This window comes from Seriola dumerili, unplaced genomic scaffold (assembly GCF_002260705.1).
Source record: "Seriola dumerili isolate Sdu_G_001 unplaced genomic scaffold, Sdu_1.0 BDQW01000550.1, whole genome shotgun sequence".
Taxonomy (NCBI): Eukaryota; Metazoa; Chordata; class Actinopteri; order Carangiformes; family Carangidae; genus Seriola; species Seriola dumerili.
The window spans coordinates 1,746,864-1,771,684 of NW_019174805.1; the positions used below are offsets into that span (position 1 = coordinate 1,746,864).

The window sequence follows — 24,821 nt, forward strand, 5'->3', positions numbered from 1 at the left end:
CAAGGTGATCTTAATCCATTAATGCCAGATTCTATACATTAAATGCATACATTTAATTTAACGGGGGACTCATGTTTACTTGAATTTGGAAGACGAACCGAAAGAACCTCTGAGAAGTTTTGTGATCATCCAACCATAAATGCCAAGTCAACAGCTGACGACCTTTACCTCTCTGATTATCACATTCTCTAAATTGTATTAAAAGTTCCTTATTGATAATTTCACACAAAAAGACATTCAACACAGTCACAGAGCAAAAAAAACAACAACAAAAAAACAACCAAACAAACAAAAAAAAATGCATCTTCCTGAATATCAAAACCGAAGGTGCAGTGACCCCCCAGCATCCTGCGATTTCGGGAACAGGTTCAAAAGAGAGAGGCCACTGCTGAAACTTTGACATTACTTTTAACTATTGCTCCAAATAAAGTGCTTAACAAGCTTGCATTTCTGCCGTCTATTAATATCATGTAATCGCCAACTGGCCTGGTTAGCGTTTCATTTTGGATTGGACCTGCTCCGAGTCGTGAATCTGCCCTCAGAAAGGCTTCCAGACCTTTCTCTGGCTGCCGAGGGTCCTCTCATATTAACACTTGAGCTATAAAAATATGCGGGCATGATTTCAGGTAGGCAAGATGGCAGATTTTCCATGTGGATAATGTTACATTGAGACTGACTCATGAAAGCTTCCTTAACTGCTTCAGATCACTCTCAGAGAGAATTTACCTGAGCAAGAATGCCTCCTGAAATATGCACAAGTACCTACACAGGAAGCCACAGGTGATTTGACAAAAAATTGTAGGATTAGGTCTGTTTAAATTATCATTATTATTATATAGTATTCATACTACAGGTCCACATATTTAAACAAAAATAGATTACTTCTCGGTGTCTTCCAAAGCTCCAAAACTGATAGCAAGGGGAAAAGATGGTGGTTATTATGAACCAATGCTATCATTTTCATCCATGCTAGTAGCATTGCTCTGTGGATGGTGTTGTTGGTTGGCTGGTCAGTCCACCACTTATCCTAATGACTGTGATGATCCCCTGACTTTTCCTCTAGCGACCAGGAGGTCAATGTCTTTGCTTATTTTGTGCAATATTTTAACTTAATGGATTGGCACTAAATTTGCTTCAGATACTTCATAAAGTGCAACAAGTACAATTACCTGTAAAACTAGTGACATTCCCATCACTTCCCATGCACTTTTTTTAACAGCCAATCAGCGGTTTTCAGCATGCTAATAGGGTAAACTAGGATTGCGAAGAATGGTAAACATTTTACCTGCTATCATCATATATGGTTTGTCATTTCCTGTTTATCATTTACCTCATAGCACCGGTGCCAATAGCATGACTGTAATCTCCATTTTCCTCATCCTGTTTGATTTTTTTCTTCAATTTTTCTAACTTTTCTAACAGTAAAAACAGAGCAGGGTTTTAGATACATCAAGGTCCAAAAACTGAGCTTGCTAGGGGGGTTCAAGGTCATGCTCCCGAAAATTACCCTGATCTAAATATGGGCATTTTAATACAGCTGGAAAGCAAAAATTGGATAATGATAGCTTTAAAACCATGTCAGTGGAAATTATAGAAGCTTACCTCAAACAGTATAAATATAACCTACATGTTTTTTTACAAGAACATATATATTACAATAAAATAATATTATGACACCATAATTGTGCTAAGTTTGTGTTGTTGTTTGAGCACATAGTTCCACACAGTTTTTGTTTGTGTTGGAAAACACAGGGACATGATGCTAAGCCTATCCTGGGCCCTGCAAAAACTCAGCTTTCAGAAACAAGAAAAAAAGCAATAAAATGGGAGAAACATTATTTAAAATTAGCTAAATGTTTGCCAACAGAACAGGAAAATATCCCATGCCAAGATTTTTAAAAAGCTTGAAACAAGTGAAATGCTTGAACACAAAAACTGATTGATAAAGAAATATCTTGTCAGACAAAAACAAGCATATAATGCTTATATAATGCTTATATAATGCTTTATATTTCTCTTCCTCTTTCATCCTCCTCCTCTATCAAGTTAACACAGGGTCAATTGATATCTATATTCTAATACTGGCCTCTTCTTGGTCTCCTCTTACTGTTCACTGTTAGCTAGCTAAATAGCTAACTAGCTAGCTAACAGTAATTCGTTAGCTAGTTAGCTAGCAAACTAGCTAACTAGCCGGCATCATGACAAACGGCCAACGTTTTAACTTAGTGCGACCGCTCAGGAGCCGTTGGTCACATGATGTTTGGAGATAAAAGACACTGAATTACAAAGTGTCCGCAGGTAAAATCTTCTAATTACCTGTATCACGCTTCAATCTGTCTGTCCGGTTCGTTGACATAAGAACCACTGTGTTCAGTAAAGATTTTGTAGTAACAACGAGATCATCCACTCCAACCACGACCAGGCAAGCAATGGCAATGACGCAGCTGAGAGTGTCTGTTACCTTGGCGTCATACAATATCTTTGCAGCACCAAAGTAGAGTTATTTTAGGCAGCTCCACCAAGGAGATTATGTTTTCACCCATGTTTGTTTGTTTGTTCGTGCAGATGTGTTCTTGTTCATCATTTCTAGAGAAATAAAATAGAAATCTTGAAAATCCGTCATATTAATGTTGTTGAGGTCCATGACTTTCTACAATTTGGTGCAGATCCAGGTAATAATCTGGATCCAGATAATAATCTGGATCCCACAGACATGTTTAGGATCATTTGGTCATGGTGGAGGTATGAGTTCCACTGAGTGCCATTCCAGTTTCATGACTTATTATTATTATATAGCTACACCTCGGAAAAAATACCAAGGTCCAGACCTTGGTGACCTCAGTGGTGGATCAGCCATGTTTGTGTTAGAAACACCTACACCTGTCCAGCCCACCTTTATCCAAAGATTAACATCAAGGTTAATTGTAAAGATGCAGATGCTTTTTCCTCTTTGGTTAGTGACAGGAAAATCACTCTACTCTATATTTCATTAAAACATGAAGGTTACTTGATTTGATTTTCTTTTAGCTCATTTCGCTGGATTCATAATCTGAGAGATTGAAAACTGTTGACAATTAGATTTTTAGAGTTCTTTTTTCATTTTGGAAAAAACAGATAAAAATTCAGATAAAATAGGTAAGAGATAAAAACAGAGCTGCAGAAAATTACCAAAAAGTGGACCTTCAGCTAGGAATCCTCTGACATATTAATGGGCAGAAGATTCTTGAAGTGTGGCCAGAAATGTTAGCGTTCACCCTACAGTTTTCCTACTGAACGAGATCACATATTGTACAACACAGTGGTACTTATAGAAAGATTATGGTCACTCATCTTTGACTAAAGCTTTTTTCATGGAACTGAAACTGTCACGAGTAAGTCAATGACAGAAATGTTGGATAACATCAAGATGTTGGCGTACAAAGTTGCAGAGACATCAGTATAGAAAAAATAACAATCAATAAACCCAGCCAAACCAATCAGTAGGTAAAGCCTTTCTGCATCCACAGAAGCATTTTATCAATTGATCTCCTTGTTAAGTTCTCTCCACTGATCACCTCAGACCCACTGACCAGTAAAGCGTGTCATCAGACCTATAAGCATTTAGCAGGTCATACTATAGGACTAATGCCTGTGGGGAAAGGTGGTGACAGATCTGAGTGAGGTGCAGACAGCGAAGATGATGGAGTCTGAGTCATGCTGGGAATGTCGCGGCGGAGGGTGATGCTGGGGGTCAGGTTCATGGTTGTCAGAGAGACAGGCAGGTGTTTTCTACCAAGAATGTCCGGCCTACAACTCAAGCCTCAGGAATTCCCTGTATGGCAGGTCTGAGTTTGGAAATGCGAGTGAAGCGTGTGGCCTTTCCTCACCATGTGAAAGCTTTAATAACTATATGTGTATGTTTACATGGAGTTTGATTCATACTCCTGATGCTGGTAGTAATTTTTTTAGAACCAGCCACCATCTGGTTGTGTTTGAAGCATGGACAAAATAATTGTGTTGCCACCCACAGGGATGGTTTGAGGTTGGATTTACTGCTTGTCACTAAGGGGTTTCCAATATGAATATATATGTTACTGTATGGCAAATGTGTTACAACCAGACAGAATTTCACGAAAACTTCAATAACTTTTTTTTGTTAGTTTCTAAACATGGTATTAGTACAACTAACTCTTGTTTGTTTCATCCCAAATTTTCCAGGTTGACTCTGAGTCATCAGTTTGATCCAATACTTCAGCTACTCGCTTGTGCTGCTCCAACCACATGTTGCCATTCAACGTGAAGCAGCTTGTTTTTAAATATACTAAACATTACTATTGATGTTTTTTCATCAATGCCTCTTACCTATAATTATGATAAATACCAGTTACACCAGTCATCTGCAGAACAGCAACCCAACACTAATAACACCTATCACCTAACAGCCTCAGTTAACAGGCATGTCTTAGTGTTTTTATGTAAATACATTGCACTGCTCTAACATCCATCTTTGTCAACTTCCTTAACTTTCTTTGTGGCATATTTGCAGGTAATTTGGAGAAAAGACTGTAAAAGTTAAATGCTGCTATGTTGTTATCCTCAAAAAGATACTTCAATCAGGTTTGAGTCGGGAGCTTCTCAACTGATTCAAATCAAGAACGTTTTACTCACAAAGACAGTACACCTACAGTGGGCATTAGAGTTCTGTCACACCAGATCAAAATACCAACTGAGGTAAGAGTCAAGTTAAGGGAATTGAGCTGCAGCAAAGTGCAGTGACTGTGAACTAACCAAAACACAACTAAAGCCTGAATCAGATTTTAAGTGTGAAGTAGACGAATGAAAATGTCCAACCCCAGTTCACATACTGCAAAACGAGGGCAGGGCTGTGCATCCTCAAGGTGCGTTCAGAAGTGGCAGCTTCTGTTTCGTTTGTTTCGGCATCACTAGGAAGGTCAAACATGTAAGTGCTGGGTATATGGTCAAACTGGGATGCTTTGATAGTTGTGAAGGAGTTACTGGAAGCGAAAATCAACAGCTTCATTATGTTATTGGACGCTATAGCGCCTCCTTGCTGCCACAATTTAAACTGCAGCTCAGACTTGCATCTAATTAAGAATTTTAAGATTTTTGAATAAAAAAATGTGTAAAATCAAGTTGGGTTTTGGGTTTAAAACATTATTGAATAAAGACAGTCTTGGTAAAATCTAATTTGACAGGTTTTACCAAGCACATAACCTTTCATACACCGCATATTAATGTATTACGGTTAAAATTACTCATGTTCTGCTGAATCTGACATTTGTGAGCATCTAAAAATTCTGTTCTGGGTGTTAAGATTTTAATAAATTAAGTTAACAGTCACCAGGATGGGGAGAACTTAGTTAGAAAAACCTGAGTTGCCTACTGTGAGCCAAATGTGTTGTGGAAAAACTGTGTAGACCTTTTCATAAAGGGTAAAGTTGAGGATTTTTCCATTCACTCAAACTGTTGTATTTTTGGAGGTTGGAGCACCATCTAGTGGCCGACTGAAAAACTGCAGCCAGAGACACTAACCTCTGACCCGTGCTGCTGAATGGTTTATTGATTCACTTTAGCTTCTTATAGTTTATTTCATCCCCAAATTTAATCATGCAAGGCACAATTTCAAAATTTTGATAACCCAATAATTTGGGAGAAAATAAAACCCATCGATAGAAGTTGATGTCACATGAGTCAGGAGACTCACCTGCTCTTTAACTTCCTTCTTCTTCTCTCACTTCATCAGGTCAGTGCTGCCACCCAGCAGGTCACAGGACTGGAAGGAGAGGATTGTATATATTAAATGAAATATAAATACAGCTGCTTTCTTGAACATGACCTTCAGGTTCTAACTTTAATTTTTGTCTCACCTGGACTGCTTTGACATCAGCGTGGTGCAGCTGTGGTGTAAAACCAGCTCCCATTCGCCGATGAAATACTGTATTTTAAACTGAAAGGTGTCTGCGCTCAAACTGGTCTAACAATGTCCAAAATGTTTTGTTGACATCTTGTTCAACTGTGATTAAAAGCATCACCCAATGACTGTAATGTAACGCTTTAATGCTAGTGCTTGTTTAATTTTGAAGTGCTAAAGGATGTGACATTGAGAGCAGCTGATTTCACTGATTAACAGCCTTCGTTTAGAGAGGATGAACTAATCAATGAAATCAGCTGCCACAGTGTTTGATTGGAACACGAACCTGCAGGTTGGACTGCGACTGCCTTTCCCACCAGAAATGTAACTCAGCTAAATATTCTCACATAATATACAATACACCAGAGTCTCTTGAAGCTCAGACGTCTCGAGAAAGTGTGAAAAAGTCAAATACCTAGAAGCAACTTTGCTGCGACCTGAAGCCACCTGAGCTGACATTTTACAGTTGAAAAACAAACTTGTTGTGCTGACATACTGTATAATCCAACAGTGATTCATCTATAACTAGAGTTGTTCCAATACCAACATTAGTATCGTAAATGCCTCCCAACCACGCAATTAATTAAAGGTCCCATGTTTTCTTCTTCTTCTGTGTTTTATTTGAAGTGTTGATCCATAAGAAGATATATTTGTGGTTTCATCTCAGTGTAGTTTTACATCTCCTCTCTCAGGCTTCTCTCTGGAGCTCTAGTAAGGCTCTGAGCCAATCAGAAGAGAGGCTCAGAGCCTCTTTTCTGATTGGCTGACTGTTTTTTGCTTCAGGTAAAACCCTCAGAGAAAACAAATCCTATGGTGGGTCCAGGTGGGCGGGGCTTGGTGACTGCTTTGTTGTGACATCACAAAGTTCCAGAAGTCCTGACGGCTGGTTTTAAGGCTCAGTTTCTGAATACAGGCTGTGTGCATTTCTCTGTGGACTGAGGCTTTGATACTTTCACAGTATTAATATAGAAGCTAGAGCTGATCTATAATCACACTACACATGGACACAGACCTTTATATTATATGGACCTTTAATGAGCTTTTGTAGCATAAACTTTGTAAACGAGGAATTTAATAATTCTTCTCTGTTTTTTTTTTCTCTTACCTGTAAATTGTGAGGACAGTTTTCATTCAGAGCAGGACAGACACAACAGTTTACCTCCTGTAAGGGAAAATGAATACTGTATCATTGGGCAGATGAGAGATGTTTTTGCCACAGGTTAAAAGATGGGTCATTGCGGTTGACATTGCATAAGGCAAACTGTTGTAGCTCTCCTCTCTCCAGATGGCTCTCCTGCTCTGTTCTCTCATTTCTAATTCTGGCTGGTGAGAGCCTAAGTGAAGAGGCAGCTGTCATCTGAGGATATGATACAGCCGTCAGCAGAGGTCAAATATAACCTGCAGTAACTCTGAGGAATGAGAAGCCAAATACACAAGACATTGTTGAGGCTGTCAAGTCTTGGTGCAAAGTGTTAAAGAGATGTGGTACGGAATGAGACGAGTACAGTAAAACATACAGATTATTGACATCTCATCAACAATATTCAACCATCCGGCGTCCCCATAAAATACATCCTCTTTTTGACATGAAAAGTACCTCATACTCTGCTGTCAGTGCAGATCACAGGCTGTCGTGATCAGGATTACCATGGGATTTCAGTGCTGTAACACTGTATGGTTGAGATCAGGATGAGCCAGGAAACCCGAGCCCACAGACCGAATGTCTGACAATCTGACAGTTGTTTCATATGCTTCAGCCATCACTGGGTGTGATATGTGTCTGTTTGCTCAGCAGAAATACAGCAGATCGAGAACCAGGGGATGAGGGGGCTCCAATGTAGGAGCCAAAAAGTGAACATAATACTAATATATATTTAAAATCTTTGCTTGTCATACACCAAAGTTTTCACATAGAAGCTCCATGACAGTCAACACATACTCAGGACTGAAAGATAGTGACTGGATCATGGACCAGCAAATACAAAAGTCACCTGACTTTGTGGAAGTGGAACGAAATAAATTGGTGCTTGATCAACAATATCAAAATGACTGCACATTAGAACGAGGCTGGGGTAGGTACTTAGACAGGGGTCAAGTTTCCATCTAAATTTCCAAAACGTCTCCAAAAGAAAATGCCAGTTAATTTCTGTTTCCACCCACTGCTGTTGTGGTAATATTAGGAGTTGGTTCGTAAACAGTTGGTGGAGCTAATTCTCCAGGTGGCGCCATTAAACCACTGCAGAAGAAGAGGGCACAACAAGATGAGGTCAGTAAAAGAGATCAAGTCAAAGCTCATAGGTGAGATCGAAAACATGATGGAAACATGAGCTTTTAGAGTGTTTCCACCCTCCTCATGTGGTTAAATTACTTTTTTCCACGGCATTCTGTTTTTATTGATACACAATTTCTATCTCAACTTAGCATAAAAACTTTCGACTATTAACACATGAAACAGACAGAAGTGTCAGATTTTCATTATGGTTTCCTCATGGTTTTCCATTGTTGTGGGTTTGACTGGAGCTCGTTTCATTAGGTCATCTCGTTGTGCCTTCTTCTACCAATTTGAGAATTAGCGCCACCAAGTGTTTATCTTGATGCACCAACTCCTAATATTCACACAACAGTAGTTAACGGAAACATGTATCAATTTGCATTTTCTTTTGAGTTATATTTGGATGGAAACTTGACCAGTGAGGAGTATCAGCTTATAACTGCCGCCCTGTACACCTGCATGAATGATTGCAGTCAGCTGACGGCCAAACAGCCAATGAATGAGCTGTGAAGCATCAGCGAAACACTTGATGAAATCTGACCTCAGTGTTTTGCCTGAACTAAAGTTTTCCTTCATATATTTAACAACATGCTAAAGGTGTAATGAAAGCTATAAATAATTTGAAAATCTGATATATAAAAGATAGTCAACAGATTAATTAAAATTCATTGTTGGAGCCTAATGAGCCTAAAATCATGTTACTGGCATGCAATTAGGTTTTAATATATTTTGTGACACAACTGTCCCTCCCCGAGCAGAGGAGCAGCTGAAAGTGAAACCACTAACCCCCCCAGCATCCACATAAATAACCCTTCAAAAATGTTATGCCTGTTTTATTGCTTTTTTATTTTATTGGCTGTCAAACCACATGAAGGGTCACAGATTTACAGCCCAATGTGAGCATAGCATCAGAGAGGAGAGAGTTTATCTGACAGCAACAGGAAACTGAAGGAACTTACCTCTGCGGCAAATCAAATCACACCAGGTCGTGTTTGAGTTGATACATCTGCAAGACAAATGACAGAAAATCCAATGATTAATGTGGAAAACGTTACTAACATCCAAATATAATGACACGTAAGTAAATAACTCACCTCATTTTCTACGACTGGAAACAAAGCTAAGACTTCTCCATTCATGACGTTGAATAATTGCAGATTTAACATGATAAAAAACTGAGCGGCCCGCTGCAGAAGTCAACTGACAAATTATATGCAATGATTGGAACAAAAATCACAATTATTTCAATCTGAGCCCAGTTTGCTTTCCCAATGGATAACATACAGTTTTTAAAGGCTAAAAACAAGAAATCAAATAAGGTAAAAGAATGACTTTAAGTAGTATTTTTAGTAAATTAGTAGTAAATATAGTAATTTTTCCAGTTTGCATAAATATTTGCACTAAAATCATTTCTGTTTAGATCTGTCTGTTGTTACAGATGACATTAGCTAACCGTTAGCAATCCTGGCTAACAGTTAGCTAACAGTCATCAGGTTATTGTCTAAAGTGTGTAAACATTTCAAAGTTCAAACATCAGTATTAGTTTATAATCTGTAGGCTTAGAATTTATACATTTTGGAAAGACTCTTAAATCTTCATATAAATGTTGCATTAGCAAGGGACTAACATAAAGCTAATGCTACAGAAAAAGTGTAGCGTTAACTATAAAGAAGTTATGGTCCAAGTTTTGCAGGGTGCGACAAAAGCTGCATTTTAAGTAAAATATTTTTCTTTATCAGTCATATTAAACAATCCTGGCAGGTTTAAAAGCTTTTACAGCTGCTACGTCTTATTTCCTCACGTTTAGCATGATACAAATGTCACCTACATTTTACCGTCCTGAAATAATCTGACAAACAGACCAAACTCCCAAAACATCCAACTTTTTAACTGATCTCAGACACTGTGATTTAAAATTTAAGACGTGTGAACCAAAACAGGACAGCATTTACAAATTCAACAAGACTCCCAACAGGATGAACATGAAGCTTTCATATTTAATGTGACAGCAACAAGACGAGGAGAAAAGTCGATCACATTTCGGTTTAGACAGTTTAGAAAAGATGACATGATGTTGTTCAGTACAGATTGTAAACTGAATTACACTTCTGCAATGTGAAGTTACAGTCACCAGCAGGTGAGTTTTGTTTTCTGGTTTGTGACTGGCTTTTTGCTTTATTTGATCCATTACTGAACGTTAGCTTGTTACGCTAAGCTAAGCTACAGTCATATAAACGTAAAACTATTCTGAGGGTTTACCAATTTGAATCACTATAATTCTGCTTAGTCAACACTCCAAAGTAAAAGATGGTGAAAATAACATGATTTTTTCTCTCTTTTTCTGGATTTTAGATTCACTCCTGAAGAAAAAGAAAAATCATGTTCACTTCCTGATACGCATCAGTTTACAGTGGCAGTGAACTGGAAATTGTTTGAGACGAATACATTTCTATGACTGTGTGTCTATTGAGATACAAGGAGAACACAACGAGATGAAGTAATTAAAAGATCTTCAATTAAACCTCAAAAAAAACCTTTTCTTCAAATTTCCGCAAATTTTTTTTCAATGCGGAAATTGAAAATGTGCGATAGAAACGCTCTTAGTGAAGGTTTGAGGAAGGCACATTGTGACATTTTGATGCAGAAGTGTAACTCAGCCTTTACAGAACACAAGCAGGTTTAATTCACTACCCGTGCTAACTGACATCGGCACATAAAGTACAAATACATCACAGTACAGTGTCAACACAGGCAAAAGCAGAAGGCAACTTCAATTCAGCTGAAGAGTTTTATTCCAAAATGAGACATCCAAAAACTACAGGGCTAAAAAAACACAAACAACCCAACCCTGCCCTATCTGTCTCAACTCACATCACAGATTTTGCAAAGTACAAATCTGTGCAACTCGACTCTTGATGTTTCTACTGTTTTTAGTTGCCTAAATTAAAAACAGCTGGTGACACCAAGGCTTTGAAGCAAGCATATGAGGATAACGGGTAAGTATGAAGATAAATCCCGTGTTCGCACAGTTGATCATCACTTTCAAAAAGTTGTGAACCAATTGAGGAGATGAAGGCCATTCATCACTTACTGCACCAGAAGCTTAAAACACACATTTTTTTTTACCAGTATAACCTCCGCAACTGTCATGCATCAATCTGTTCAATAAAAGCAGGTGGATGTGCAGTATTTTGGAATAAAACTCTTCAGTTACAAAGACATTAGACCTGAACTCTGTCCTGAAAATCACTCTGAAGCCCAACAGTCAGTGACAGACGACGTTTAACTGTCGAACATCTTCTTCCTATCAGATTTGTCTTCAATGTTCTTACGCCAGTCTCCCACGTCGCGGAGCTGCTTGTCCTGTGAACACAGATAATATTTATTTTAGTTTGTATGATGACCTGTTAAACGAGGAGGAAAAAACTGTGTATAAGAAGCTTATTAATTAAATTACCAAGAGAAAAATGATTAACTTCATTTTTGTCACTCCCACATTAAGTTTCTCAGAAAACGCTAATCAAATTCCCCTCAGTTAGCATTGTTTGTTTTCACTCAGACTTTATATTCACACACAAACATAACACATTAAATGACAGTGTTGGAAAGTAACTAAGTACATTTACTCAAATAAATTTCAGACTACAACTTGGACTTCACCTGAGTATTTGCATTTCGTGCTACTTTATCTTATAGTCTACTACATTTCTGAGGGAGCTATTGTACTTTTTATTCCATTACATTTATCTGACAGCTGTAGTTACTAACTACCTTTCAGATTAAATAACATATGATAAACTTATAAACTTCCTGTGGCTCCTTGTCACAGGTTTCATATGTGTGATCTATGAGTTGTCTGCAGTTCAACTAAAAGCTGATTTTTCAAACCTTGTGGTTTCATTTAAAGCTCCTCCAGTGTAAAGGTCTGTGTCCATGTGTAGTGTGATTATAGATCAGGTCTAGCTTCTATATTAATACTGTGAAAGTATCAAAGCCTCAGTCCACAGAGAAATGCACACAGCCTGTATTCAGAAACTGAGCCTTAAAACCAGCCGTCAGGACTTCTGGAACTTTGTGATGTCACAACAAAGCAGTCACCAAGCCCCGCCCACCTGGACCCACCATCCAAACCTTGGAGGATTTGGTTTCTCTGAGTGTTTTTACCTGAAATCTGCTATATTTCTATTGGATCACTAAGAAAACAATCGGCCAATCAGAAGAGAGGCTCAGATCCTCCATCCAAGTTGTAATCAAACAAAATTATTCTTCCTGTCTGCTTGTGCACCAAGTGCTCAAGGTGGCTAGGATTTCTAAAAAAACAAACTTAAAGTTACAGCAGATACAAAGGAACCAAGACGTCAAACTAAACTGTGTCTCAGAGAAATGAGTCTGTAGAGTATCTGTGTGAGTCTGAAGAGCTCTCACCTCCTCTTTCACCTCCTTCTTGACCTGCTTCAGGTTGGCCCTCAGGTCCATGTTGACTGTGTGCTTGGAGCCCAGCAGAGCCTTCAGCATGGCGTCAGCAGACATACGCACTTTCTTCAGCCGAGGTCTCTTGAACTTTCCTCTCAGATCCACAATCTTTATGTTGAGATCTCGGACCTTCAGGATGATTCAAGACACAAGAGATAATTATTGACTCTTATTATCAGTCAAATTATTATCAATTACTATAACGACCAGATTTTCTCCCTGGTTCATTTCTGCGGTAAAGACGTCGAGTTGCTATGAAATTTCTGTCATCATCTGTGGCAACAAAACCTGCCTCAGAAAACACTTTTACAGCTGACTAACTGAAAGACTAGGAGCAGCATTCAGGCTAAAAACAACCCATAATTCAGGTTAAAAAGTTGTCAACAAGTTGTCATTAAACTCTAATCACAAAAGACACTAAAATATAAAAATAAATATAATTTCTTTGAAGTGTCTCACCTCATTAAGAACCATGTTCAGCTTGAACTCTATGGAGTATCTCTCCTCCTCACTGATGTCAATCTGCTCATGAAGTTTCTGGCAAAGCTCCTGAGGAGAAATGAAATTAGTTTTTTTGTAAACCTTTGACCAAATTCATTTGACCTGAAATATTTTCTTCTTGTATCAAACCGACGAAACAGCCAGAAATGAGCAAATGTGTGACACAAACATAGACATTTGTTCTGAGGTATGTACTAGGGGTGTTATCTAGGATATGTGTGAACTGGTCAGTCTGTCCTGTTCCCTCTCACCAGGAGCTCGTCCTTGGAGTACGGCAGCTCGATAGGAGGACATTTATCGGCCAGGAACTTCTCCCTCTCATCGGCCTTCACTCCTGCTTCAGCCTCCAACAGATTATTCGCCACCACCAGCATACAGCTCTGCAGATCACATCATCGTCATCATCATCATCATCAGACAAACATCAGCACCTCTTTTCTATTTGTTCATTTCTTACCTTCAGAGTATGCTTACGCCTCGCAGACAATCTCTTCCTGCAGACAGAGGCATAAAAACATTCGTCAGGCTGGGAGAAATTTAAGATTTGTTAAATAAATAAATTCACAAATCCATTATTATTATTTGCGAAAAACTAAATGTTTATCATATCTGTGTTGCAGTTTCTTTTATCGCAGCCATGAAAATCTATTTGATCATTAAACAGATGGGATTTCTGTCACGTGTGTCATTGTTTGTTTTCAGAAGTCAAAGCTGCATAAACATTAAATGGACAATATTTAGAAATTAGAAATTTCTATAACATGAAGATTCAAGATAAACAGGACAATAAACATGAGCTAGTGATAAATTATATTCACTTACTCAGCATCCATGTTGGCTGCAGGATCCTGATGTTATCTGGCAGAAAAACAAAAAATAAGAAAGTATGAAACTTATGTTTTTACCTCTGGATATGTGATAAATTGATTGTTCACCATTTTACACAACAGATTTCTACAAATATTACAAACTGTAAAAGACACAAAACAAACACATGATCCCACATTCAGCAACAAGGAACAAGGGACTTGTTTTGTCTTTTAACTTCCTGTTTACACAGGAGGTGGGAATGTGTCGTGGTCGCCTCTACCTGACATAAAGGTACAACATGAAGCACTGACGGAGCTGGAAGAAAATAAGAGACTTTCCTTTGCAGCAGTCTGACAAACATCAAGTGTTATTTACATGATAGTTCAGCTCTGGGATCAGCTGGTCATGTTTTTTAATAATATTCATGGTGGCAGTAAGGAGAGGGAAGGAGAGTTTTTATTTATGTTTAGTTTAGCCGGCAACAGTAACTAGGAGTTAAAACAAATGGAAATGATCAAGTGGGCCACATGGGGTCAGTAACACAGGTGCATTTGTGTTCTTCTGTGCACTACATTCATATCAAACCGATATCCTACTGTCTGTTCTTTAGAGCGATTGTTCACTATGAGCTGTCCAGTCTCCCTGTGGGTAAAAATAACATAAATGACCGGAGAAATGAAAACAACGCCCATCCTCCTGTGTATAAAAGGCATGGCCTCCTCCTCCTCTGGCAACACGACAAACTTTACATTTTAGCCGCACTAGTGGAAAAGCAAAGACACAGTATCTCTGACGAGGTTATTTTTATTGAGATGAAACAGAATACATTCACTCTATATCTGATATTTCAACTGTTTCAACAATTTTAATACTTGCATATCAAATTTAATGCTAACACGGCAGGGGTAAAAATATCTGGAAATTCTTAGTAAAGTCGGTTTCTGACGTCCGTACAGAACAAATGTTCCACCACTGACTTGAATCTCAGGTCCCGGCGTCCCTGTCCACTGTACTGTCTCCATATCAAACTGCTTCACTCCATTCGAGGTCACGTCTCCTCCTTCTATTTCCCTCTTGCTGTAGAAACTCCACCTCTCTCACATTTCACGTTTGGATCATGTTGATTCTATCTTAAGGCATCATGTTAATTCCAGGAAATTTCATGGAACTGAACTTTGTAACCCAGGACGTGTTAATGCCTTAAAGGACCATACCGCTATTTTTAGCCACACCAGCGGCTTGGCTCAGGGGATTGAGGTCCAACCCTGTGGTCCACACTCTTATGTCTCATCTATTGGATGGATTGGCATGAAATTTGGTTCAGACGCTCTAGTCTCCCTTCAACTTGTCTTTGACTGCCACCAAGAGGTCAAAATTTACACTTGTCCAACTTTTGACAGGGCATGATCCATCCCTCTAAAACTAAAACTGCGGACTGAATTCCTTTGTTTTAGCCTAAGATGACTTTGGAGGCTAATTCTAACATGCTAACATTAGCATGCTAACATGGTAATTGTTGGCATGTTATGCTAACATGTTTACATGCTAAATTATAGCATATTACCATGCTAAATGAAGGTATGGTAACATGCTAACATGTTAAATGTAAGTAAAACTAAAAGTTAGTATTATAACAAGCTACCATGCTAAATATTACACATTAAAGATTTTCAGTCATTTTAACATGTTAGCAGAGCAAGCTGGAGGGAGTGCTCCAATTATCGGGATATCACATTAATCAGCCTCCCTGCGAAAGTATAGTCCATGTTGCTGGAAAGGAGGTTCAAACCGACTGTCCTCAGATTCAGGGGGAGCAAAACGGATTCTTTGAACAGTGAACCAGCTCTTTACCCATGTGGGAGTGCATTGGAATTTGACCTTCCAGTCTATATGTGTTTTGTGGACTTGGAGAAGGCTTATGACCATGTCCCCCAGGAGACCCAGTGGGGGTTATTGCAGGAGTATGTGGTACCAGGGCCACTGCTGTAAGTGTGAGCTGTGTCCATATTCTTGGCACAGAGTCAAACATGTTTCCAGTGGGTGTTGGACTCCACCAAGGTTGTCCCTTGTGTCCAATCCTGTTCATGATATCCATGGAAAGGATCTCAGCGTGCAGCCAGACTAAGGAGGGTGTCTAGTATGGGAACCTCTGAACTGCGTTATCTACTCTTTGCAGATGATGTGTTTTTGTTGGCCTCATCAGACTGTGACCTTCAGTCCGCACTGGGGTGGTTTTCAGCCAAGTGTGAAGCAGCCAGATGAGAGTCAGCACCTCAAAGTCTGAGGCGATGGGTCTCTGCCAGAAAACAGTGGATCGTTGCCTCTGGGTTGGGGATGCATTGCTACCCAAGCAAAGGAGTTCTCAGGCGTATGTTCATGACTAAGGGTAGGATGGAGTGTGGGATTAAGAGGGGGATTGATGCAGACGTGAAGAGCTGAGCCAAAAGGAAAACCTTTCAATTTACCAGTGGGATACCCTGCATATCATGCTGCCTCAGCAACCCAACCCTGGATAAGCAATAGAAACTGGATGGATGGATGGAAATCAAACATTCAATTAATGATGGCCGTTATTCAAAGCAAACTCGGTGTGGAAAGATAGAGCTGGCAGTAGCAACACTGGCATTGTGGAAACACAGCAGTTCAGCATGGTGGCTCTCAAGCACTTGCAAAGCAGGCAATGTGTCCCGGGCATAATGCTAACATAACATGCTAAAACTAGCATGCTAGTATGTTAAATGTGAAATGCCGACATGTTACAGCACCTGGTAAACGTTAGCATGTTAAACACTAGATTTTGGGATAAAAACAGACACATTTTGGCAAGTAAAATGATAGCGATAACATGGTAACTGTATCTATGTTGACATGCTAAATTTAGCCTTTTAGTAGTTCCAACAAGCTAATGTGTTACATAGCATGAGCAGATTAAAGTGCTAAATGTTGAATGCCAATTGTTAGTATCTCTGCTTGGCTTGTTTTCTTATGGGTAATAAACATTACAGGGTTACTGTCTGTACATAGCTGATAACTTTTAGACTTGTTGGGTCTTTTTCTCCATCAACTATTAAATTTTTTTGTTTAACCTTGATGCTGACCATTCCCCAAAAAATTATATATGTTTTCAGATTAATTCCTTACCTACGTTCAGACAGCTTTTGACTGTGTTTCATTTATTAATTTAGTGGCCTGTGACACTAAGCCTGCAGTGAATTGAAGTGAGTTCCCTGCTTTGCCCAGTTGTTAATCAGCTTTGGTCTCGTCTCATACCAGCTGTCAACACTGTATGAGGCTGGGTATGCAATTAGAACCTGGTTCCAAATTAATAGAAAACTTGAAAATTGTTGACAAATCTACTTTTTAATTTTGCTCACCCAAGGTTGAATGTAAAGATTGGACATTGGCTGTAACTTGCCAAAATGTGGAGGATAAATATTAGTTTCAAATTGTAATATTGATATAGGGAACAAGAGTGTTGGGGAAAGATCATGTTCACAGTTAAAGAAACCAACAGGGTTGTGGTTTGTTGGCCGAACAAACCACTGTAACCACTTCTGTCTGAGGAGGTTTTGATTTGCTATAAAAACGTGAAGTCACTTCCTCCTTTGCCTCTAAAAAGAACCATTTAAAAAATAGTGCCATTCGCAATTTCTGAGTCCACGGTGATGTCTTTAACTTGCACGTTTTGGCCGACGAGCAGTCCAAAACATAAAATGATTCAGGATTCAGAGAGCTGTTTTCTTCCCCTTTTCTCCTGATGGAGCCTGCATGAAAACTATCTCTTCAGGCATGCTAACGGAAAGCTCTCGATAGGTTTTAGACTGGAAGAAGTGGTGAACTAACCAACATAAGACAGACGGACAGTACCATCAACAACCATTGGATGGATTGCCATGAAATTTGTTACAGATTCAAGATTCCAACGATGAAGCTCAATGACTTTGGTGATCCCCTAACTTTTCTTCTCTCACCACCATGAGGTTGACATTCGTAGTCTCAACACTAACAACACTTTCATCTAATGCCACCACCATCAAGATACTTTGGTTTATCACAGCAGCACTGTGTGTTAAAAGCTCAGCAAATAGGTCTCAGAACAAAACCAAAACCATCCACATGGACAGATACCACTACACTGGGTAAACCCTTTGAGTATCAACCTTGAGGGCTCTCAGGCCACTTCCAGAGGTACTCGGAGGCCAGATAGTCACTGCCTGAGCTGCTTGTAATGTTTAGGAGCTGTGACGGAGCAGTGGATTAAGACTCTATTCCTGGAGCCACAGCTGTTCCGAACGTCTTCATTATGGAGGAAAAAAAAAAACAGAAAAACATGACAGCAGGCTCGTCTTAAAAGAAAAGACGCCCGACAACCACTGCAGGCATCCTAAAACACATAGCTGGCCCAGGAACAAATGACATCTTTAAACCAGTGACAGGCCGAGGGTTGGGGGGTTGGGAGTATCTCCAGGGCTGATGATGTATTTTAGGACAGTCGAAACTCGGAGGACATAACAACATTTGCCCTGGAGATGGAATAATATCTGATGGGTTAAATTTGGGGCCTGATTTTTTGTCTTAAGTAAGTGTGTGTGGGGGGGGTGGGGGGGGTGTCATGGGTGGGATTGTCTCTGGAAATGAGGAGGAGGAGGGTGGAAGGGTTTTGCAGTAACCCAACACCAAAGAACATCCCTGGGACAGCCAAGACATTAGAGCATATCGCAAAAATAACTCGACACTGGCTCGACCCCAGATTCACATTCATCTGCTTCACACAAGAAGGTACAATAACATTTAAAAAGCTGTATCTAAAAGAGAAATAAAATACCTAAAAGAAAGAAAAAACTGCCAAAATCCATCTTAATAGTTCCTCCATTGTACGAGCATTGTTTTTTAAGGGTGAAATAAAGTTCTGCAGTTGCTTAAATGTTAAAAGCTAAAAAAGAGACTGAAGTTTCATCCAGTTTTTCCTCCTAAGACTGAAAACTTTGTCACTAACTCTCTGAAAGCAAAAAACCAATAAGTGCCATTTATTTCCATTCGACCAAAACCTAATTCTTAAATTAGGAAAAAAGGATATTTAAAAGAAAACTTTGTGATCACAGAAACAAAAAAAACAGTTGTAAAAGCTCCTGTATCATAGGAGACAACCTGAAGCTTTGCTGTTGCCTAAACACACGAACACTTGTGAGAGAAACAGGCTAAATCTGGAGGAGCGGGGATTAAAGTGAAGTGTAAAGTGAAGACAGGGACCGAGGTTGGCAGCCGCTGCAGATTAGTCCAGGTTTCCCCTCTGAACGCCTCGGCGCTGACAGGAGGATAAACACTGACGGATCGGTTTTCACGTCCGTGTGTTGTAGTGGTGTTTCCTTTCAGTACACCACATCACCAGACTGTAAATCACAAGTTTGCCTCGGCAGCAGACGGAGCACATGTCGGAGCATTTTTAAACCGAGGACGAAAACTACCCCTGTAAAACCACAGAAATCCAGAGAAACCACCCAGAACACAACAATAAAGAGCTGAAAAAAACCAAAATCTGATGCAAATTGTCTCTTTTTGCAACACTAAAAATACTTTGAACAACTTTTACATCAATTAAACACCAACTTTGAAATGTGTAAATTGCTAAAATTCTCTATAACCAGCACTTAATTTCCTATTAAAGCACTTCTACATCAAGCAATCATGAACCTTTGCCATTTTACCATCGCTACACACTGATCAAACTAATTGGCACATTGATTTATCTCTTGGTTGAGCGCCAACATAAACCAGTCACACTCTACATAGCCTCATCACCAAGTGAGTTATCATCAAACAGTCTGAAAGTTCCGACACCAAAGACTTCACCTTTAAAAATACCTTCAAACTTCCACTGACGAATTGTTATTCAAAGAAAGACAAATACAACTTCCTGACAAACGCACCGACAAGATGAAGTATTTACAGCTGCTGTCATGCAGAAGAATGAGCATGCAAACAACATCTGCTAAACACACCGAACCAATATCAGACTGAGAGAAGGTTGTTCTTACTTTAACCGAGCAGAGCTGTCAGCTTGTTAGAGTCACAGAGACACAGACTGAGTCCCAGGCAGACGAAGTGTTAAGAAGGTATATATTGCAATCTCTGATAGCCCTCTAAATCCTCCACTTTCTCTTTATGGAAGTGGATTACCAGTCAAACCAATGAGCTGGCAAGGTCATGAAATACAGTACAGTGTCATCTGCCCCCTTCCTCGGCTCGCCTCATTATAAATAACCCGCCCTTTAAGATTCTTATCTGTATTATTTGGTGCCATCGAGCTTCTGACAGACAAAATGCAGGAAAGTGATTAAAGCACTGCGGCATTTTCTAATCAGCAGGTCATTTAAATGTATATATATAGAAAGAGGGACAGACATTATTTAGAGGTTACAGGGAAACACTCACTGACTTGCTGCAGGATGAAATCTGTGTCACTGTATCTGGAAAATACAGCAGAAAGACAAATGAATGTACATTAAGTGCCATTTATTATCATATAAACTAGAGCAGTTGCATTGATTGATTGAGGATATTAATCTGCAAATATCTTATGTTTCATATTGTAGTTCAGGTTTAAGTTTTCCACTAAGACAGTGACGTATTTATAAATCCTGCAGGACTCAATCCAATGATTTCACATCAATCCAATCCAGTTTTATTTCCATATTTTTCATGCTGCAATTAATAAATTCTATTACTGAGTTTGGTGTTATGACAAATAGACAAACAGAAATTTAACTAACTATTTAAGAGTAAGTTTTATGAGAGATTATGATCTGTTCTGATTATCAGGCGTAACTCGTTTTTTAAAGACCTGCAGGCTGCGAGGTGACCTTTGTTAGCCGCAGTCTGAAGGCTGATGTTTCCAGCAAACCTGACTGACAAACACTATCAGTTTGTCTTCAATCTGTAACTGCAGCATTAAATGATCATAAGCAGCATTTACAAGAACTTTTGACTGTATCAGAAAATATCGATAACTTAATGTTGTCTGGTGTTGGTCTCTGAATTAAATTTACTGTCAGCTGCCAAACTTATTTATTTTGGTCATGGAGCAACAGTTGCTTTATATTTGGACTACAGATTGCATTGAAAACACTGAAGGAAGTTGAACTCACGGTGTACTGATGCTGCCAGGTGCATCTGTACAAGAGTCAGATGAAAACCTGAAATGTAAAAACAAAACAATTGACTTCATGTAAATGTCAACTCAATTATATGAGGTCATATCAAGGTTATACATGTATGAAGTCTAATGGAGGCCAAAAAGACCATAAGCATGAATAACATCAAACTTTAAGCCCCTATTTAGTATTTATGAGCAGTAAATAAACATTTAATAAACACACTGTAATGTAGTTTTAAGCAAATATAAGGACATTTTTAAGTGTTTATTAATGTGCAGTATTTGTCAACAATTATAACCTCATATAAACATATATTTTATATAATTACAACTATGTTTTACTAATTTGTCATTAAAATATCATAATGTTTATGCACCCGCCTCTATTTACAGTTGTTGTTACATTATAGTGTCTTAGAAACCATTTATTAAATAGTGTTACATAAATATTAACATAAACATTTAGGACAAAAGGTTAAAATCAAACAAAACAAGAAATTGAAAAGACTTCACCAACCTCTGATCTGTTCCTGAGTGAACTGGAGAAATTCTGTTCGCCAACAAAGAGAACGAGTCTCCAATAGAACAGTTAGAATGGAACAGTTCGTAGAGTTGATTTAAAGGGGCAAATGATGTATATGAAATTATCTGGGGTCATGTGTCCATCACCATAAAATGACACCTCCAACAAAGTGTTGATGATGACAGCTTGGGTCAGTCGGTCTGACACCATTAGAGACTTTGCACGTCATAAAACAGCAACAACCAAGAAACTGGACTCTGTCCATTAACTTCCATCCACCCGCTGTATCTGTATCTTCATACAAAGAGACATAATATAACTATAAAAGGACACAAAATGACCACAAAGGGTGACAGAGTGACCACAATTCAAACACAGACACATTAAACAACCACAATGGGACACAAAGGGGCCACAAAAAGAAACAAAATGGCCACAGAGACACAAATTGGCCACAAGTGACAAAATGACCATAAATGACACAAAACGACCACTAAATTAAGGATGATGATGATTAATGACAATGATTAATAAATCTATAATAGTCTTTCAAGACCAGTGGCGTTTGACTTGTATGTTTTGATACAGTTTCTTCAACAAATACATGTAAAACAACGTAAAGATAAAGGGAAACAGCTCCTTCAGCAAGTGTTGCTTGTTTATTCAACTAAAGTTTCTACATTTTAAAACCCAGTTAAACCAGTCCAAACCAGTCCAAACCAATCCATGAAAAACAGACTATAAATACTGCAGGTTTATTAAGACACTGATTTAAGCCTCGGCCTCGAACATCTTCTTCCTCCCGTCCATACCGGATTTGTCTTCAATGTTTTTACGCCAGTCACCGACGTCACGCAGTTCCTTATCCTGAAACACCCAGAAGACCAAACATCAGAGCTAGCGTTAGCATTAACAGCTGTTGACTTACCAGTTTTGCCAAGAGCCACAGCCATTGTTGTATTTAAAGTAAAAGAGGTTATAATACCTCCTCTGTGCAGCACTTTACTTCAGAGTGGACGGTACAGTGACTCGGTATCGGAAAGTGAAAAGATAGGCCAAACAGGCTGGGGCTAGCTGGTTAGCATGCTAACTCGATTACAAGAAAAGATGTGATAGAAATAGAAGCAAAACAAGAGTTGCTTTCCACCGCTGGAGACAACTCCTGGTGAGTGAATGAAGTTTGATGTTTCCTCTAGACTAGTGAGTTAACAGCTGTTACTGCTAACATAAGATATGTAGCAATAGCCAAACTTACATATGGCTCCTTGTTGATATTAGAGGCAGATTTAGACGGATATCAATGAGGTGATAGCAGCTTGACAAATAATAGCTAATGGTAAAGGAAGTTTGAGTCAGTTTACTTGCGTCATGAAAGGTGCAAACGGGGGAGCGTGTCTATGTTCCCACAGCCCTAACCCTAACCCTAATTTTCAAAAATTTCTGTGAAAAAAAAGTTCTAAGAAATGTGGGAACATAGGGCTGACCCCGCAAACGGAAATGAGTCCAGCTCCTCACCTCCTCTTTCACCTCCTTCTTGACCTGCTTCAGGTTGGCCCTCAGGTCCAGGTTGACCGTGTGTTTGGAGCCCAGCAGAGCCTTCAGCATGGCGTCAGCGGACATACGCACTTTCCTCAGGACGGGCTTCTTGAATTTGCCCATGAGATCCTGAACTTTGATCTTCAGGTCGTCGATCTGGAAGGTGAAGACGAGACAGAGTCTGGATTCACTACAAGCAGAGTCAGCTCACTACTGAACACTTCACTGACATTTACAACCTAGTTCAGCCAAACAATAATTATCTACTCTGAATACTCTATATTGTAGGGTTGTAATCTTGTTTCTAAACCTTTCAGTGGCATGAAATACAGTTTTCTTTACCCTGTGCTTGGCAGAATGAAAAATATCCATTTTCTCTATTCTTAAAGATTTATCAGTTAAAATTGAGGTAAAAATGTAAAGTTTATCCTGAGGGTGGGAATAGAGGAAAGCCTCCTCTACATTTTAAAATAAAGTTATGTAGGTTTGAAGAATATTTGGGAGAACAGCGTGAGTTTATGATGAGTGAAACCACTGCAGGATTTAAGATGTTGAATTATTTTATTTAATCTCTTTAACCTCCTTGTTGGACTTGTTGACTTTCATCTCCAGGTCGTATCTCTCCTCATCGATCACGTCGATCTTGTGGTTGATCTCCCTGCACAGCTCCTGAACACAAACAGCAGCGACACGTCACGAAGACGGAAGAACACGATGCGGACGGAACAAGTTCATCACAATATCAACGAAAGCTGATGAGGAAATTTGTTAATATGGCGGCTGTGGCTCAGGAGGAAGAGCAGGTCGTCCACTAATCAGAAGGTCGGCTTCTCCAATTCCCATCAAAGTTTCCCCAGGCAAGATACTGAACCCCACGTTGCCCCTGATGGCTGTTCCATCAGAGTATGAATGTATGAATGTGAAGTATTGTAAAGTGCTTTGAGTGGTCTAGGAATAGAAAGCGCTCTATAAGTGCAGTCCATTAACCGTACCGAACTACGAACTGACCTAGCATTACAGGGCCAACTGTGTTATGTTCATCCTCAGCACATGAACGTGTTGAAAGCGTGATCATGTGTCAGCGTGGGTTTTTAATGTGTCGGTGTTGGCGGGTTGGTGACGTACCTGCAGCTCCTGCATGCTCCTGGGCATGGACACATGAGGGCAGTTCTCAGCCATGTACCTCGTCCTCTCCTCCTCTTGTTCCCTCTCCTCCTCCTCCAGTAAACCTTTAGCGATGGCCAGCATCAAACTCTGCCAAGGATACAGCACATCGAACATTTTTAGGTAACTCTTAGATGTTCATAAACACCTTGTTATTAACCTCTTTGTTTTTGTTCGTAAAACTAACTTGAGGGAGTCTTTTACCTTCAGATGATGCTTGCGACTCGAAGACATCTTTTTCCTGAGGAGAAAACACAACAACAATTCGTCGTGATGGTCATTTGGGATTCATATAATTTCATATTCATGTTAGAAACTCAATAATAGGAAATTTAAATGGTACAAATATTTGCACAAACACTTCTACAACATGGAGAATCCTGAGTTAGATACGTGTTGATCTTACGATTGGAACGATAGGTCTTTAAGTTTAAAATGTTAAGAGTTATAGGTATGAAATCTAATGAACTTGAACACA

At 39.2% G+C, this 24,821-nt stretch overlaps 2 protein-coding genes across 2 annotated transcripts; both read right to left on the minus strand.

The window, feature by feature from the left end:
- Positions 1-10,160: 10,160 nt before the first annotated feature.
- LOC111235944 (troponin I, fast skeletal muscle-like) lies at positions 10,161-20,080 on the minus strand. The gene is made up of 7 exons (XM_022764520.1): positions 20,003-20,080; positions 13,980-14,015; positions 13,615-13,651; positions 13,409-13,537; positions 13,116-13,205; positions 12,609-12,785; positions 10,161-11,546 (listed from the first exon to the last, which is right to left on the minus strand). Exons 2-7 carry the CDS (start codon positions 13,988-13,990, stop codon positions 11,466-11,468), a joined length of 525 nt encoding a protein of 174 aa, XP_022620241.1. The 5' UTR covers positions 13,991-14,015; positions 20,003-20,080; the 3' UTR covers positions 10,161-11,465.
- A 2,334-nt stretch (positions 20,081-22,414) lies between these two features.
- On the minus strand, positions 22,415-24,586 carry tnni2 (troponin I2, fast skeletal type). Its single transcript, XM_022764521.1, has 5 exons — positions 24,548-24,586; positions 24,305-24,433; positions 23,759-23,848; positions 23,159-23,335; positions 22,415-22,510 (listed from the first exon to the last, which is right to left on the minus strand). Exons 1-5 carry the CDS (start codon positions 24,575-24,577, stop codon positions 22,415-22,417), a joined length of 522 nt encoding a protein of 173 aa, XP_022620242.1. The 5' UTR covers positions 24,578-24,586.
- Between the last annotated feature and the right edge of the window lie 235 nt (positions 24,587-24,821).